At 40.9% G+C, this 18150-nt stretch overlaps 1 protein-coding gene across 1 annotated transcript in view; it reads left to right on the top strand.

Annotated features, from left to right (window-relative positions):
• Positions 1 to 18150, top strand: part of adamts7 (a disintegrin-like and metallopeptidase (reprolysin type) with thrombospondin type 1 motif, 7) — a 310295-nt gene that overhangs the window by 168118 nt on the left and 124027 nt on the right. Inside the window, exons 10-11 of the mRNA XM_061974905.2 lie at positions 8094 to 8186; positions 11865 to 12010. Of these exons, the coding sequence (XP_061830889.2) occupies positions 8094 to 8186; positions 11865 to 12010 (239 nt within the window). The remainder of the gene's footprint in view (positions 1 to 8093; positions 8187 to 11864; positions 12011 to 18150) is intronic.

Below are 18150 nucleotides of genomic sequence, written 5' to 3' on the forward strand. Positions count from 1 at the left end.
GAACACCATTCCTACAGACAAGCATGGTGGTGGTAGTATTATGCTTTGGACCTGTTTTGCTGCCAATGAAACTTGTGCTTTACAGAAAATAAATGGGACAGTGAAAAAGGAGGATTACATCCAAATTCTTCAGCACAACCTAAAATTCTCAGCTCGGAGGTTGGGTCTTAGGCGCAGTTGGGTGTTCCAACAGGACAATGACCCCAAACACACGTCAGAAGTGGTAAAGGAATTGCTAAATCAGGCTAGAATTAAGGTTTTAGAATGGCCTTCCCAAAGTCCCGACTTAAACGTGTGGACAATGCTGAAGAAACAAGTCCATGTCAGAAAACCAACAAATTTAGCTCAACTGCACCAATTTTGTCAAGAGGAGTGATCAAAAATTCAACCAGAAGCTTGTGGATGGCTACCAAAAGCGCCTTATTGCAGTGAAACTTGCAAAGGGACATGTAACCAAATATTAACATTGATGTATGTATACTTTTGACTCAGCAGATTTGGTCACATTTTCAGTAGACCCATAATAAATTCATTAAAGAACCAAACTTCATGAATGTTTTTTGTGACAAACAAGTATGTGCTCCAATCACTCAACAAAATAAGAGTTGAGCTGTAGAAATGATTGGAAACTCAAGACAGCCATGACATTATGTTCTTTACAAGTGTATGTAAACTTTTGACCACAACTGTATATATACAGTGTTGGCGCTAGGAATTTTCAAAATGGGGTCCCAAGGACCCCATCAAGTCATAAAAATGGGGTCCCACATTAAATTTTTGGGGTACCACCTTTTTGGAAGCGTTTTTAAAACATGATAAATGTATGCAATATCCTGTTATATCTCACATTCTATATTGTGTTTTGGAAAAAAGTTGTCCTAAACGTTACTTAATTCATTAAAACAAATAATACAAAAAAAATAAAAATGTTTATGCATATGTCAATTTATTCAGTTGTAAACATTCATTCACTTTCTTCTTTCCTTCATGGATCTAAACTTTACCGCTGCCAGTATTTTTTTTCTATATTTTCATTTAATAAGTTGTAGGTGTATTTATTTCCGTATAAAAGTGTAAAAAATTTTTTGCTTCGGTCATGAAAATATGATAGTGTGCCAGTGCATGTATACATATGACAAATGTAAATGATTATTCTCACCTGTACTGTATGTAGATCATCAGTCGTTTAAAAACGCCACATCTACACATATAAAAAGTAGGAAAGTGGAACCTCAAATTATTAACTTAATTGGTTCTTGAAGATCCATCCATCTATTTTCCATTTTCTACCGATTTTCCCTTTTGGGGTTGCGAGGGGTGCAGGAGCCTATCTCAGCTGCATTCGGGCGGAAGGCATTTTACACCCTGGACATGAACAGGGTTTGTAAATTGAACAATCTGTATAGTGAAGCAGAGTTCCCCATAAGCAACAATGTAAACATGAATAATAAGTTCCAACTTTGACAAAAGTCCATATTTTAGTTACGGTTTGTACTCTTTGAACACAATATAACGTGCTATACAATGCTTGAAAATTTGTCCCACGGACCGGGGGGTATAGTATATTTATTTATTTATTTATTTATTTATTTATTTTTATTTTATTTATTTATTTATTTTTTGGTCATAAAAAAATACAATCATGTGTGCTTGCGGACTGTATCCCTGCAGACTGTATTGATATATAATGTAGAAACCAGAAATATTAATAACAGAAAGAAACAACCCTTTTGTGCGAATGAGTGTGAATGAGTATAAATGGGGGAGGGAGTTTTTTTGGGTTGGTGCACTAATTGTAAGTGTATCTTGTGTTTTTTATGTTTATTTAATTTAGAATATATATATATATATATATATATATATATATATATATATATATATATATATATATATATATATATATATATATATATATATACAGGTAAAAGCCAGTAAATTAGAATATTTTGAAAAACTTGATTTATTTCAGTAATTGCATTCAAAAGGTGTAACTTGTACATTATATTTATTCATTGCACACAGACTGATGCATTCAAATGTTTATTTCATTTAATTTTGATGATTTGAAGTGGCAACAAATGAAAATCCAAAATTCCGTGTGTCACAAAATTAGAATATTACTTAAGGCTAATACAAAAAAGGGATTTTTAGAAATGTTGGCCAACTGAAAAGTATGAAAATGAAAAATATGAGCATGTACAATACTCAATACTTGGTTGGAGCTCCTTTTGCCTCAATTACTGCGTTAATGCGGCGTGGCATGGAGTCGATGAGTTTCTGGCACTGCTCAGGTGTTATGAGAGCCCAGGTTGCTCTGATAGTGGCCTTCAACTCTTCTGCGTTTTTGGGTCTGGCATTCTGCATCTTCCTTTTCACAATACCCCACAGATTTTCTATGGGGCTAAGGTCAGGGGAGTTGGCGGGCCAATTTAGAACAGAAATACCATGGTCCGTAAACCAGGCACGGGTAGATTTTGCGCTGTGTGCAGGCGCCAAGTCCTGTTGGAACTTGAAATCTCCATCTCCATAGAGCAGGTCAGCAGCAGGAAGCATGAAATGCTCTAAAACTTGCTGGTAGACGGCTGCGTTGACCCTGGATCTCAGGAAACAGAGTGGACCGACACCAGCAGATGACATGGCACCCCAAACCATCACTGATGGTGGAAACTTTACACTAGACTTCAGGCAACGTGGATCCTGTGCCTCTCCTGTCTTCCTCCAGACTCTGGGACCTCGATTTCCAAAGGAAATGCAAAATTTGCATGGTTGGGTGATGGTGCCATGTCATCTGCTGGTGTCGGTCCACTCTGTTTCCTGAGATCCAGGGTCAACGCAGCCGTCTACCAGCAAGTTTTAGAGCACTTCATGCTTCCTGCTGCTGACCTGCTCTATGGAGATGGAGATTTCAAGTTCCAACAGGACTTGGCGCCTGCACACAGCGCAAAATCTACCCGTGCCTGGTTTACGGACCATGGTATTTCTGTTCTAAATTGGCCCGCCAACTCCCCTGACCTTAGCCCCATAGAAAATCTGTGGGGTATTGTGAAAAGGAAGATGCAGAATGCCAGACCCAAAAACGCAGAAGAGTTGAAGGCCACTATCAGAGCAACCTGGGCTCTCATAACACCTGAGCAGTGCCAGAAACTCATCGACTCCATGCCACGCCGCATTAACGCAGTAATTGAGGCAAAAGGAGCTCCAACCAAGTATTGAGTATTGTACATGCTCATATTTTTCATTTTCATACTTTTCAGTTGGCCAACATTTCTAAAAATCCCTTTTTTGTATTAGCCTTAAGTAATATTCTAATTTTGTGACACACGGAATTTTGGATTTTCATTTGTTGCCACTTCAAATCATCAAAATTAAATGAAATAAACATTTGAATGCATCAGTCTGTGTGCAATGAATAAATATAATGTACAAGTTACACCTTTTGAATGCAATTACTGAAATAAATCAAGTTTTTCAAAATATTCTAATTTACTGGCTTTTACCTGTGTATATATATATATATATTATTTTTTTTATTTTTTTTTATTTTTTTTATTTCTTGTGCGGCCCGGTACAAATCAATCCACGGACCGGTACCGGGCAGTGGCCCGGTGGTTGGGGACCACTGCTATACAGTACTGTATATCAAACAAACATAACAAAGGGTGATGGATCAACTTTTTATTTAGAGTAAAAACAAGCTGAGCTGTGCTGTATGCGCTGCTCTGGCAACACACGCACGCACGCACACATAAGTCCCGATGCTGCCCTCCGAAACGATCAGAAATCCTTCAATTTTAAGAACCATGTTTCTACAATAATAAACATTTAAAAAAAAGTTAAATCCGCCCGCATGGTCAAAGAGCTGTATAAAAAGGACCGTGTGTGTGTGTGTGTGTGTGTGTGTGTGTGTGTGTGTGTGTGTGTGTGTGTGTGTGTGTGTGTGTGTGTGTGTGTGTGTGTGTGTGTGTGTGTGTGTGTGTGTGTGTCTGTTGCTTAAGGAGCAGTACCTGTCGCATCTTTTCCTCGCTGTGCAATAAGTCTGCTTTGGCATTTTTTCCAGAAAAGTCTGGTGTCTTTACAACCAAAACTTGTGGCACGGTCACAGAGCCAACTTTGCCAACCTTCATCATTAATGTACAGTACTCCTCGGAAATAGCCTTTTTTTTTAACCCACTGGCATTCCATCCACGCTGGTCTGTTGGTTTTTTGGGACTTATTTTGAGTTATCAAAATAGACAAAGAGTCAAAAGAGGACAAAGTTAAGGCAAGCATAGTGAAGCGCTGAGACGTGAGCGTGTCTTGTGCAGAAAGTGAGTGGCAGGCTCCGTCTCCGCTACAATGATACACCCTGCGTTTTTGTCTGCAGGCATGACAATGAATGACTGAATGAAGAGACATGGTTCCCACACGGAAGCATATTTTGGCCGATCCAGAAGGGATTTGTAATTTGTGGTTCCACTCTATTATTCTTTTTAACTTTGTTCATAAATGTATGTCCAATTGACCCTTTTGTTAGCCTGCTCAGTGGCCTTGTGGTCAGAGAGTCCGCCCTGTGACAGGAAGGTCGTGAGTTCAAACCCTGTCCGAGTCATACCAAAGACTATAAAAATTGGGACCCATTGCCTCCCTGCTTGGCACTCAGCATCAAGGGTTGGAATTGGGGGTTAAATCACCAAAATGATTCCCGAGCGCGGCCAGCGCTGCTGCTCACTGCTCCTCTCACCTCCCAGGGGTTGAACATGGGGATGGGTCAAATTCAGAGGGTTATTTCACCACACCTTGAAAAACACACGGAGATGAAAATAAAGGTGACTCTTTTATGTCCACAAATCCAAGATACATATTGAAACAGCATGTCTCGAATGTACAGAAGAGCAACATATTGCACATCTGTCAGATGTTACGCAGTTCCACAAGGAAGCTCACATTTTTTCTTCCTGTCTAAATGTGCATTTGTTCTTTGGGGAATGCAAAGTATGGATTTGATCATTTGTACATGAGCCAGTTGACAGTGTCAGAAGTCTGACATATCCTAATAAATCTCTTGTCAGGTTTTTTTCCAGTGAGCTCCAAGTCAGTAGATAAATTTTCTTAACTGAATTTATGTTTTTGTCTTTGTTCTTCTTTTTTTTGTGGAAATTAAATTATATTGTGTTAGCTAATATGGTTTTTCTCTACATTAACCATTTGCCCAAGAACTAAATAATCCAAGCAAATTAATTGAATAGAAGTGGAATGCTTACGTCTCATCTTTTTTTTTTTTTTCGCAGAAATGTCAAAGCAAGAAAATGAATCTCAGTCTGAATGAGATAAACAGCACATTTGACCTTTTACATTATCTGTCGTAAGACTCTTTGCGTGTTTGGCAGGCTTATCTGTCATCCAGGAGCAAGCAAGAAAACACTTAAAGCACTGAGCGTCTAATACTTTGGAAGTGCAGAATATCAGTGCATTCTGCTTTTATAGATTTTTGCTTTAAAAGGGACCTATGATGATTTGAATCTACATTTAAAACACTTCCTTGTGTGTTGTAGATTTTCTTTGGTGTAATTGTTCAGTATATTTTGCTCCACAGGCTCTTTTACAACCCGTCGTTTGAGTCTGTTTGCAAGATGTTCGATTGCAGAGACATTCCCAGATTGCAAATGAAACCACGCCCCACCCTCACCATCCATCCATCCATCTTCTTCCGCTTATCCGAGGTCGGGTCGCGGGGGCAGCAGCCTAAGCAGGGAATCCCAGACTTCCCTCTCCCCAGCCACTTCTTCCAGCTCTTCCCGGGGGATCCCGAAGCGTTCCCATGCCAGCCGGGAGACATAGTCTTCCCAACGTGTCCTGGGTTTTCCCCGTGGCCTCCTACCGGTCGGACGTGCCCTAAACACCTCCCTAGGGAGGCGTTTGGGTGGCATCCTGACAAGATGCCCGAACCACCTCATCTGGCTCCTCTCGATATCGAGGAGCAGCGGCTTTACTTTGAGCTCCCCCCGGATGGCAGAGCTTCTCACCCTATCTCTAAAGGAGAGCCCCACCACCCGGCGGAGGAAACTCATTTCGGCTCCTTGTACCCGTGATCTTGTCCTTTCGTTCATAACCCAAAGCTCATGACCATAGGTGAGGATGGGAACATAGATCGACCGGTAAATTGAGAGCTTTGCCTTCCGGCTCAGCTCCTTCTTCACCACAACGGATCGATACAGCGTACGCATTACTGAAGACGCCGCACCGATCCGCCTGTCGATCTCATGATCCACTCTTCCCTCACTCGTGAACAAGACTCCGAGGTACTTGAACTCCTCCACTTGGGGCAGGGTCTCCTCCCCAACCCGGAGATGGCACTCCACCCTTTTCCGGGCGAGAACCACGGACTCGGACTTGGAGGTGCTGACCACCAATATTACCTTCACCAATATTATAAATTTGGAAAAATGCACACTGTTTAAAAACATATCTTTAAGTCGTCACGGCTATTTTTTTTTTTCAGACATGGTCGAAAATATCTTTATACAACAAACATTATATAGATTCACCCGGTCACAGCATTAGGTACATCTGCACTCTCTCCGATCAATTCAGACTAAAAAAAATGTATGTCACTGCATGTCGCAGGTATCATGCACGTGCCATGATTCGCAAAACCCTGTGAACAGGTGCCTAAACCGCATGCGTAAGCATGTACCTTATGATTTGATGCTATGGTATTGTTTGATTTTATCCAGTTTTCTAACATTAAAGCCCTACTGAAATGCGATTTTCTTATTTAAACGGGGATAGCAGGTCCATTCTATGTGTCATACTTGATCATTTCGCGATATTGCCATATTTTTGCTGAAAGGATTTAGTAGAGAACATCGACGATAAAGTTTGCAACTTTTGGTCGCTGATAAAAAAGCCTTGCCTGTACCGGAAGTAGCAGACGAGTAGCGTGACGTCACAGGTTGTGGAGCTCCTCACATCTGCACATTGTTTACAATCATGGCCACCAGCAGCGAGAGCGATTCGGACCGAGAAAGCGACGATTTCCCCATTAATTTGAGCGAGGATGAAAGATTTGTGGATGAGGAAAGTGAGAGTGAAGGACTAGAGGGCAGTGGGAGCGATTCAGATAGGGAAGGTGCTATGAGAGGCGGGTGGGACCTGATATTCAGCTGGGAATGACTAAAACAGTAAATAAACACAATACTCTATTAGCCACAACACAACCAGGCTTGTATTTAATATGCCACAAATTAATCCCACATAACAAACACCTCCCCCCTCCCATCCATATAACCCGCCAATACAACTCAAACACCTGCACAACACACTCAATCCCACAGCCCAAAATACCGTTCACCTCCCCAAAGTTCATACAGCACATATATTTCCCCAAAGTCCCCAAAGTTACGTACGTGACATGCACATAGCGGCACGCACGTACGGGCAAGCGATCAAATGTTTGGAAGCCGCAGCTGCATGCGTACTCACGGTACCGCGTCTGCGCATCCAACTCAAAGTCCTCCTTTTAAGAGTCTCTGTTGTCCCAGATCTCCACAGGCCAATGGTAAAGCTTGACTGTCATCTTTCGGGAATGTAAACAATGAAACACAGGCTGTGTTTGTGTTGCTGCAGCCGCCCGCAATACACCGCTTCCCACCTACAGCTTTGTTCTTTGCTGTCTTCATTGTTCATTGAACAAATTGCAAAAGATTCACCAACACAGATGTCCAGAATACTGTGGAATTTTGCGATGAAAACAGACGACTTAATAGCTGGCCACCATGCTGTCCCAAAATGTCCGCTACAATCCGTGACGTCACGCGCAGGCGTCATCATACCGAGACGTTTTCAGCAGGATATTTCGCGCAAAATTTAAAATTGCACTTTAGTAAGCTAAATTGCAACACATTGGCATGTGTTGCAATGTTAAGATTTCATCAGTGATATATAAACTATCAGACTGCGTGGTCAGTAGTATTGGGTTTCATTAGGCCTTTAATAAGTCAGAAAAGATGAAATTCATCATACAGTCGGTCGGGCCCCCGTTCACAGATACCATGCCAGTACTCTGCTGCTGTATCTTTGAAAATGTTGACCTTTATCTTTGTCTGCTTCCTAAGAATGTGTGCAGCACGCTGTGGTGCACTGTGGGAAACACGTGCCACTCTAAGCTGGACGGGGCTGTGGATGGGACCAGTTGTGGCGAGGATAAGGTGAGTCTTCTCTTTCTTTTCATTTTGTTGCCCTGATCATGTTTTGTTTTGTTTCTTGACTCCCTCAGTTCTGTTTTCAGCACCCTTGGGTTTGTGTGTTTTTTGGTTACCATGGGTGCTGATTAGTTTCACCTGCTTCTGATTAGTGTTCAGGACGCTAAACTGCTCCTGGGCACTAATCCGAGAGCTACTTATTCCTGGTTGACTTATTTGCTCTATGCAACAGTTACGCGTGTTACTTCTTGATTCCTGAGCTAAGGATTTATGAGAATATATCATTGTCTCACCTGCACCTTGCCTCCGGAGTTTCCATCTGCATCCTGGGAGAACGACTTCACGCAGTAAAATGCGACCTCGACGCAACATAATAGTCGTCCAATGATAAAACTATCACGGCTCAGTGTCACCCTCTGTGCCATGATAAGGTTTGGGATATTGAAGACATGCTGTTGTTCCGGTAATACACGGTCCTTGACTGATTATTTATTTAAATCAGGGGTGTCCAAACCTTTTGACTCGGGGTCCGCCGTGTTCTAAAAAAATTTGCCAGGATCCAAATACATGTACCGTATTTTTCAGACTATAAGTCGCAGTTTTTATCATAGTTTGGCCGGGGGTGCGACTTATACTCAGGAGCAACTTATGTGTGAAATTATTAACACATTACCGTAAAATATCAAATAATATTATTTAGCTCATTCACGTAAGAGACTAGACGTATAAGATTTCATGGGATTTAGCGATTAGGAGTGACAGATTGTTTGGTAAACGTATAGCATGTTATATATGTTATAGTTATTTGAATTGAATGTGTCTTACCATAATATGTTACGTTAACATACCAGGCACGTTCTCAGTTGGTTATTTATGCCTCATATAACGTACACTTATTCAGCCTGTTGTTCACTATTCTTTATTTATTTTAAATTGCCTTTCAAATGTCTATTCTTGGTGTTGGGTTTTAGCAAATAAATTTCCCCCAAAAATGCGACTTATACTCCAGTGCGACTTATATGTTTTTTTCCTTCTTTATTATGCATTTTCGGCAGGTGCGACTTACACTCCGGAAAATACGGTACATATTATATTATTATGATTAGAGATGTCCGATAATGGCTTTTTTGCCGATATCCGATATTCCGATATTGTCCAACTCTTAATTACGGATTCCGATATCAACCGATACCGATGTATACAGTCGTGGAATTAACACATTATTATGCCTAATTCTGTTGTGATGCCACGCTGGATGCATTAAACAATGTAACAAGGTTTTCCAAAATAAATCAACTCAAGTTATGGAAAAAAGTGCCAACATGGCACTGCCATATTTATTATTGAAGTCACAAAGTGCTTTTTTTTTTTTTAACATGCCTCAAAACAGCAGCTTGGAATTTGGGACATGCTCTCTCTGAGATAATCTTGGGAGGCGCATCTGCTCTGTACTTCTTCTTACGTCCGTGTACCGCTCCGTACAGCGCCGTTTTAAAAAGTCATTAATTTTACTTTTTGAAACCGATACCAATAATTTCCGATATTAGATTTTAAAGCATTTATCGGTCGATAATATCGGCCTGCCGATATTATCGGACATCTCTAATTATGATGGATATATAATTGATATAATGGATATGTAGTTGATATAATTGGATATTAAGAGTACAATACAGGCCAAAAGTTTGGACACACCTTCTCATTTTAATGTGTTTTCTTTATTTTCATGACTATTTACCTTGTAGATTGTCACTAAAGACATCAAAACTATTGACACCTGGGAAGTGTAAATCATTTCAGGTGACTACCTCTTGAAGCTCATCGAGAGAATGCCAAGAGTGTGCAAAAGTAGTAATCAGAGCAAAAGGGTGGCTATTTTGAAGAAACTAGAATATAAAAACATGTTTTCAGTTATTTTACCTTTTTTTGTTGAGTATATAACTCCACATTCATAGTTTCGATGCCTTCAGTGACAATCTACAATGTAAATAGTCATGAAAATAAAGAAAACGCATTGAAACAGAAGGTGTGTCCAAACTTTTGGCCTGTACTGGATGTGAAAGTTTGACTCATACCTCTTTTACTTCCGTGACGACCTGCTTAAATTTTGTAATCAATTAGAAATATCAAGCAGCTTAAATGTCCCAAACATGGGTAAGTGTGGAAAGAGTCTTTTACATTTTCCCATCATGCACTCCAATGGATATAAATGGGTGTAATTGTGTTTTATTAACACGTCAAGGCTGAGTCACTAACACGTGGAATTTTTAATTTGGGCCCTTGAGTCCACGGAATGATATGCGGGCGCAAAGTTTGGCAGTACCGTAAGAGAAACGGGGATAACTTTTGCCGAAAACCAAATTCCGTGAAAAGTGAGGAGTAGGGCTGGGCGATATTGCCTTTTTTTAATATCGCGATATTTTACGACCATATCGCGATACACGATATATATCTCGATATTTTGTCTTAGCTTTGAATGAACACTTGGTGCATATAATCACAGCAGTATGATGATTATATGTGTCTACATTAAAACATCATTCTTCATACTGCATTAATATATGCTACTTTTAAACTTTCATGCAGAGAAAAAAATCACAACTAAAAAAATCACTATTTTTTTCATACGGTGTTGATCTGGAAATGTTTGCCTCTGCATTTTGATGGTGTGGACGTGTGGCACCAAACGGAGATATTGACGTGCGGAGTAAGCCCTCTTCATTGTCTAGCGGGTGACTTTTCAAATGATGCTACATATTAGCAGTGTAGCCGAGTGTCCTGGGTTCGCCTATACAGTGTACTTATCTAATAAAATAATAAACGGGAGACATTAGAGCAGGTTCGGTAGCCACCGCTTCTTTAATGTCAACATCACACACCTCCTTCCACAACCACACACACCCTACGTCACAGCCCTACGGCAACAACTCTGGAGGGACAAAACTCCTCCTCCTTACTAACACACTCCGGTAACTTGGGGCACCCTGAACTGTTTGTTACAGCAGTAATGCTACTTTTTATAGCAACGCTTTTGCCTCACACTTGACAAATTACGGTTGTATGTTTGACATATTCCCACTTGAAGCCAAACCACCGCCAGATGATGGACCCCCTGCTGTTTTTTGGGGGAATTAATTCTCCCGCCATTTGTTACCAGATCCGCACCTTCTTTCTCTTGTATTACCACAAGCACCACTCCGCTAGCATCACAGCTAACGTTACCCATGCCGCTACCTCTCTGCTCGGGGAGGACGTGTACGTATGTGACGTATGTAAGAAGGTGCGCTTGCTGTCTGTGTGAAGGAGACACAAGAAGGAGTGGGAAGAGCCTCTAGTGTAATGCCAGCAGCTAAAAGCAACTGCGTGAGAACGTATACTCGATATCACGATATAGTCATTTTCTATATCGCCCAGAGACAAACCCGCGATATATTGCGTATATCGATATATCGCCCAGCCCGAGTGAGGAGTACAAAAACTGAGGTACGGTTTTGTATCTAAAATAATCTAACACAATCCATCATGTTTTTTTGTAAAAACTGATTTGTTCAATGGAGACTGACAGAAAATTAGGGTTTTAGGTTTGCCTAATTCACCTCCAGTAAGCTATTTTACATTAAAAAAAATTGGCTTCCAAGGCAAGCGTAAATGCATTCAGTCTAAAGTGTGTTTTCTTCTTGCCAGTGGTGTTTCAGCGGGGAGTGTGTCGCAGCTGGACATCACCCAGACAGTGTCAATGGGGGCTGGGGCTCCTGGACTGAGTGGACAGCCTGTTCAAGGTCTTGTGGAGCAGGAATTGTGAGCGCTCAGCGGGACTGTGATGACCCGATGTAAGTTTTGCACTCGTGAGCAGCATTACAAAGTTCAGTGTGCGAAAATAACAGATTTTTCTAATGCCATTATTGTTTGCTAGTAACGTGGCATTCAATTAGTTACTGGTTTAAACATCAAAACGCTGTTAGTGTTAGTGTTAAATGTCAATTGACTGATGAATGTTTGCGTGACTAAAGATTGTACTCACGTGAAAGATTCCTTCAAAAGAGATGCACGATCAGGGAGACACAATGTCCATATTCCTTGTTACACACATGCATTAGTTGCATAAATTCTAAGAGGGTGCATGTCCTGCCAGAACACCGGCTCAAATTTCAGAGCAAGCTGCCAAGATGTCGTCGTTGGATATTAAGAGTACGATACAGGCCAAAAATTTGGACACACCTTCTCATTTCAATGTGTTTTCTTTATTTTCATGACTATTTACCTTGTAGATTGTCACTAAAGACATCAAAACTATTGACACCTGGGAAGTGAAAATCATTTCAGGTGACTACCTCTTGAAGCTCATCGAGAGAATGCCAAGAGTGTGCAAAAGTAGTAATCAGAGCAAAAGGGTGGCTATTTTGAAGAAACTTGAATATAAAAACATGTTTTCAGTTATTTTACCTTTTTTTGTTGAGTATATAACTCCACATTCATAGTTTCGATGCCTTCAGTGACAATCTACAATGTAAATAGTCATGAAAATAAAGAAAACGCATTGAATGAGAAGGTGTGTCCAAACTTTTGGCCTGTACTGTATGTTTGACTCATACCTCTTTTACTTCCGTGACGACCTGCTTAAATTTGTCGTCTATACGCAGTGCGAAGCTGCTTCTAACACCAATGGCAGAAAATAAACTAAGTAACTCTCAAGATTCATTATCACTGAAGGACTCGTGGAAAAGGAATGGCTATAAGCATGCTACACACACACACACACGGAGCAGGACGACACAAGGAATAAATGGTAAGGCTTCAATGTAAAATAGGGGTGATGGATCCAGATGTTTATACTATCGATACCTAGTAAAGTATCAATATACATGATACTAGAGCAGGGGTGTCAAACTCATTTTAGATGGGGGGCCACATGGAGAAAAATGTACTCCCAAGTGGACCGGACTAGTAAAATCACGGCACGATAACTTAACCCTTGTGTGGTGTACGGGTCTGTGGGACCCGTTTTCATTTTTTATTAAAAGAAAAGTGATACAATTAATTAATTTTTCAAACTGAGACTCACTGACTTTGGCTCATTTTCTGTGAAGAACATATATCAGAATACATATTTAAAGGCCTACTGAAATGCGATGTTCTTATTTAAACGGGGATAGCAGGTCCATTCTATGTGTCATACTTGATCATTTCGCGATATTGCCATATTTTTGCTGAAAGGATTTAGTAGAGAACATCGACGATAAAGTTCGCAACTTTTGGTCGCTGATAAAAAAGCCTTGCCTGTACCGGAAGTAGCAGACGAGTAGCGTGACGTCATAGGTTGTGGAGCTCCTCACATCTGCACATTGTTTACAATCATAGCCACCAGCAGCGAGAGCGATTCGGACCGAGAAAGCGACAATTTCCCCATTAATTTGAGCAAGGATGAAAGATTCGTGGATGAGGGAAGTGAGAGTGAAGGACTAGAGGGCAGTAGGAGCGATTCAGATAGGGAAGATGCTGTGAGAGGCGGGCGGGACCTGATATTCAGCTGGGAATGACTAAAACAGTAAATAAAACACAAGACATATATATACTCTATTAGCCACAACACAACCAGGCTTTTATTTAAAATGCCACAAATTAATCCCGCATAACAAACACCTCCCCCCTCCCATCCATATAACCCGCCAATACAACTCAAACACCTGCACAACACACTCAATCCCACAGCCCAAAGTACCGTTCACCTCCCCAAAGTTCATACAGCACATATATTTCCCCAAAGTTACGTAGGTGACATGCACGTACGGGCAAGCGATCAAATGTTTGGAAGCCACAGCTGCATGCGTACTCACGGTACCGCGTCTGCGCATCCAACTCAAAGTCCTCCTGGTAAGAGTCTCTGTTGTCCCAGTTCTCCACAGGCCAATGGTAAAGCTTGACTGTCATTTTTCGGGAATGTAAACAATGAAACACCGGCTGTGTTTGTGTTGCTGCAGTCGGCCGCAATACACCGCTTTCCACCTCCAGCTTTCTTCTTTGCTGTCTCCATTGTTCATTGAACACATTGCAAAAGATTCACCAACACAGATGTCCAGAATACTGTGGAATTTTGCGATGAAAACAGACAACTTAATAGCTGGCCACAATGCTGTCCCAAAATGTCCTCTACAATCCGTGACGTCACGCGCAGGCGTCATCATACCGAAACGTTTTCAGCAGGATATTTCGCGCAAAATTTAAAATTGCACTTTAGTAAGCTAACCCGGCCGTATTGGCATGTATTGCAATGTTAAGATTTCATCATTGATGTATAAACTATCAGACTGCGTGGTCGGTAGTAGTGGGTTTCAGTAGGCCTTTAATGACCACACACACCATACACCCCCCTACACATTTCTATTACATATAAGATGTCCGGGTCCACTGGACCAGGGGCTAATAGAAGTGTGGAAATTGACGTTCTGTGTACCACATGCACCCACCCACCCACCCACACACACACAGCAGGCCTAGACAGGAGGAGGACAGAGTGTAGGTACACAGAACATCAGAGGGTCAAATGTGCGAGAAAATGAGAGCAGACAGTGTTGACAAACAATGTTGCAACCTTGTGTAGGAACCGCAGGTGCGGAAACACAAAAGAAGAATCCCTGTGGGTTGGCAGAGAAATTTTCCGTGCAACGTTCATATTGTTGTTACTTAGCCAGCGTTTGTGGGTCTGAGGGACTCGTTGCATTTTGTGGCTTTTAATGCCTCACAATCAAACACTTTTATGTTCAAATACTGAACAGATGTTTTTTGGGATAAGGTAAACATCTGTTCAGTATTTTAACATAAAAGTGTTTGATTGTGAGGCATTAAAAGCCACAAAATGCAACGGGTCCATCAGACCCACAAACGCTGGCTGAGTAACAACAATATGAACATTACATAAGGGTTAAAGGTAAAGACAACTTCAGATTGTTTTCTTTGTTTAAAAATAAAACAAGCACATTCTGAAATTGTACAAATCATAATGTTGTTGGGGGGTTTTTACGCTTACATGTTGCGGTTAATAGTATTCTATCTTTGTCATTATTCACGTTTTCTGAATAAATTATGTGATAATGTTCATCAGTAAACTCATTGGTGTTAACTTTCAATCTATCAAGATAAAAAAATATCAAAATCAAATAACAGGATGTTATTTATGTAGTTTGCTCATTTTCCTCGACTGATGTACTAACATCATGTGGTTTATTTTGTACATACAGGTAAAAGCCAGTAAATTAGAATATTTTGAAAAACTTGATTTATTTCAGTAATTGCATTCAAAAGGTGTAACTTGTACATTATATTTATTCATTGCACACAGACTGATGCATTCAAATGTTTATTTCAATTAATTTTGATGATTTGAAGTGGCAACAAATGAAAATCCAAAATTCCGTGTGTCACAAAATTAGAATATTACTTAAGGCTAATACAAAAAAGGGATTTTTAGAAATGTTGGCCAACTGAAAAGTATGAAAATGAAAAATATGAGCATGTACAATACTCAATACTTGGTTGGAGCTCCTTTTGCCTCAATTACTGCGTTAATGCGGCGTGGCATGGAGTCGATGAGTTTCTGGCACTGCTCAGGTGTTATGAGAGCCCAGGTTGTTCTGATAGTGGCCTTCAACTCTTCTGCGTTTTTGGGTCTGGCATTCTGCATCTTCCTTTTCACAATACCCCACAGATTTTCTATAGGGCTAAGGTCAGGGGAGTTGGCGGGCCAATTTAGAACAGAAATACCATGGTCCGTAAACCAGGCACGGGTAGATTTTGCGCTGTGTGCAGGCGCCAAGTCCTGTTGGAACTTGAAATCTCCATCTCCATAGAGCAGGTCAGCAGCAGGAAGCATGAAGTGCTCTAAAACTTGCTGGTAGACGGCTGCGTTGACCCTGGATCTCAGGAAACAGAGTGGACCGACACCAGCAGATGACATGGCACCCCAAACCATCACCCAACCATGCAAATTTTGCATTTCCTTTGGAAATCAAGGTCCCAGAGTCTGGAGGAAGACAGGAGAGGCACAGGATCCACGTTGCCTGAAGTCTAGTGTAAAGTTTCCACCATCAGTGATGGTTTGGGGTGCCATGTCATCTGCTGGTGTCGGTCCACTCTGTTTCCTGAGATCCAGGGTCAACGCAGCCGTCTACCAGCAAGTTTTAGAGCACTTCATGCTTCCTGCTGCTGACCTGCTCTATGGAGATGGAGATTTCAAGTTCCAACAGGACTTGGCGCCTGCACACAGCGCAAAATCTACCCGTGCCTGGTTTACGGACCATGGTATTTCTGTTCTAAATTGGCCCGCCAACTCCCCTGACCTTAGCCCCATAGAAAATCTGTGGGGTATTGTGAAAAGGAAGATGCAGAATGCCAGACCCAAAAACGCAGAAGAGTTGAAGGCCACTATCAGAGCAACCTGGGCTCTCATAACACCTGAGCAGTGCCAGAAACTCATCGACTCCATGCCACGCCACATTAACGCAGTAATTGAGGCAAAAGGAGCTCCAACCAAGTATTGAGTATTGTACATGCTCATATTTTTCATTTTCATACTTTTCAGTTGGCCAACATTTCTAAAAATCCCTTTTTTGTATTAGCCTTAAGTAATATTCTAATTTTGTGACACACAGAATTTTGGATTTTCATTTGTTGCCACTTCAAATCATCAAAATTAAATGAAATAAACATTTGAATGCATCAGTCTGTGTGCAATGAATAAATATAATGTACAAGTTACACCTTTTGAATGCAATTACTGAAATAAATCAAGTTTTTCAAAATATTCTAATTTACTGGCTTTTACCTGTATGTAGCATCGTCTACAAAGATACAAATAATTGCTATTGCGACATCCAGTGGACACATTTAGGACAGTTGTTTCTTTCATTCCAACATTTCAGTTTAATTTTTATACTTAACAAACTCATCCCGCGGGACGGATAAAACCTGTTCATAGGCGTGATCCAGCCCTCGGGCCGTACGTTTGACACCCCTGTACTAGAATGATTACATCGATATTTTTATTTTCATTGATTTTAAATAAACTCCAAAGACATGCACCTGGGGATAAGTTGATTGGCAACACTAAATTGGCCCGAGTGTGTGAATGTGAGTGTGAATGTTGTCTGTCTATCTGTCTTGGCCCTGTGATGAGGGGGCGACTTGTCCAGGGTGTACCCCGCCTTCCGCCCGATTGTAGCTGAGATAGGCTGCAGCGACCCCCCACGACCCCAAAAGGGACAAGCGGTAGAAAATGGATGGATGGATTTTAAATTGTTTTTGGGTTGTTTTTGTTATTGTTTACAAACTCAGGGAGAACATTTTTGGATACAGAAAGGCTTTGAGGACAAAACCCATATTATTTAAATGGCAGCCAATTGGAGTTTACTGTATGCTCTTGTTTAGTTATTTTGCACTAGCCACTTTATTTTGTTCAAAAAATGTATGTAGCATTCAATCCCACAAGCTGAATATGTCCTTTGGTTTACAACAATACTACCAAATCATAAGCTTTATAAAAGTGGTATGTTCCTTACTATAAAACATGTTTAGTTCTATAATATATTGTCAAAGTATTGGATCGAGACTGGAAATTGGGTCAACCAGAGGCTAAAAAATCGTATCAGTGGCCAAAAATGCTAATCTGGATATCTCTAGTTATTATTATACTGAGGATAGACGGACAAAGGGATGTTTTACAGTGGCGCACAAAGACAGTACAGTTTTTAAGCAGCATACAAATAACTGGAGAAGACGTCAGAGCAAAATGCAAAATCTCTGTAACCGCCTTTGTAGTCGGAAGACAATCTTTCAGTCTTTAATGTGGTGAATATGGCCTTAGGATGAAAATTCAGAAATAAATGTTATTTATAAAATGCATGCGTGACAGTTTGACTGCAGAGGAATGTGGACAGAAGCAGCAGGATGTAACTTAATTCACACCTGTCAGCAATAT

Source organism: Nerophis lumbriciformis, linkage group LG15 (assembly GCF_033978685.3).
Source record: "Nerophis lumbriciformis linkage group LG15, RoL_Nlum_v2.1, whole genome shotgun sequence".
NCBI lineage: Eukaryota > Metazoa > Chordata > Actinopteri > Syngnathiformes > Syngnathidae > Nerophis > Nerophis lumbriciformis.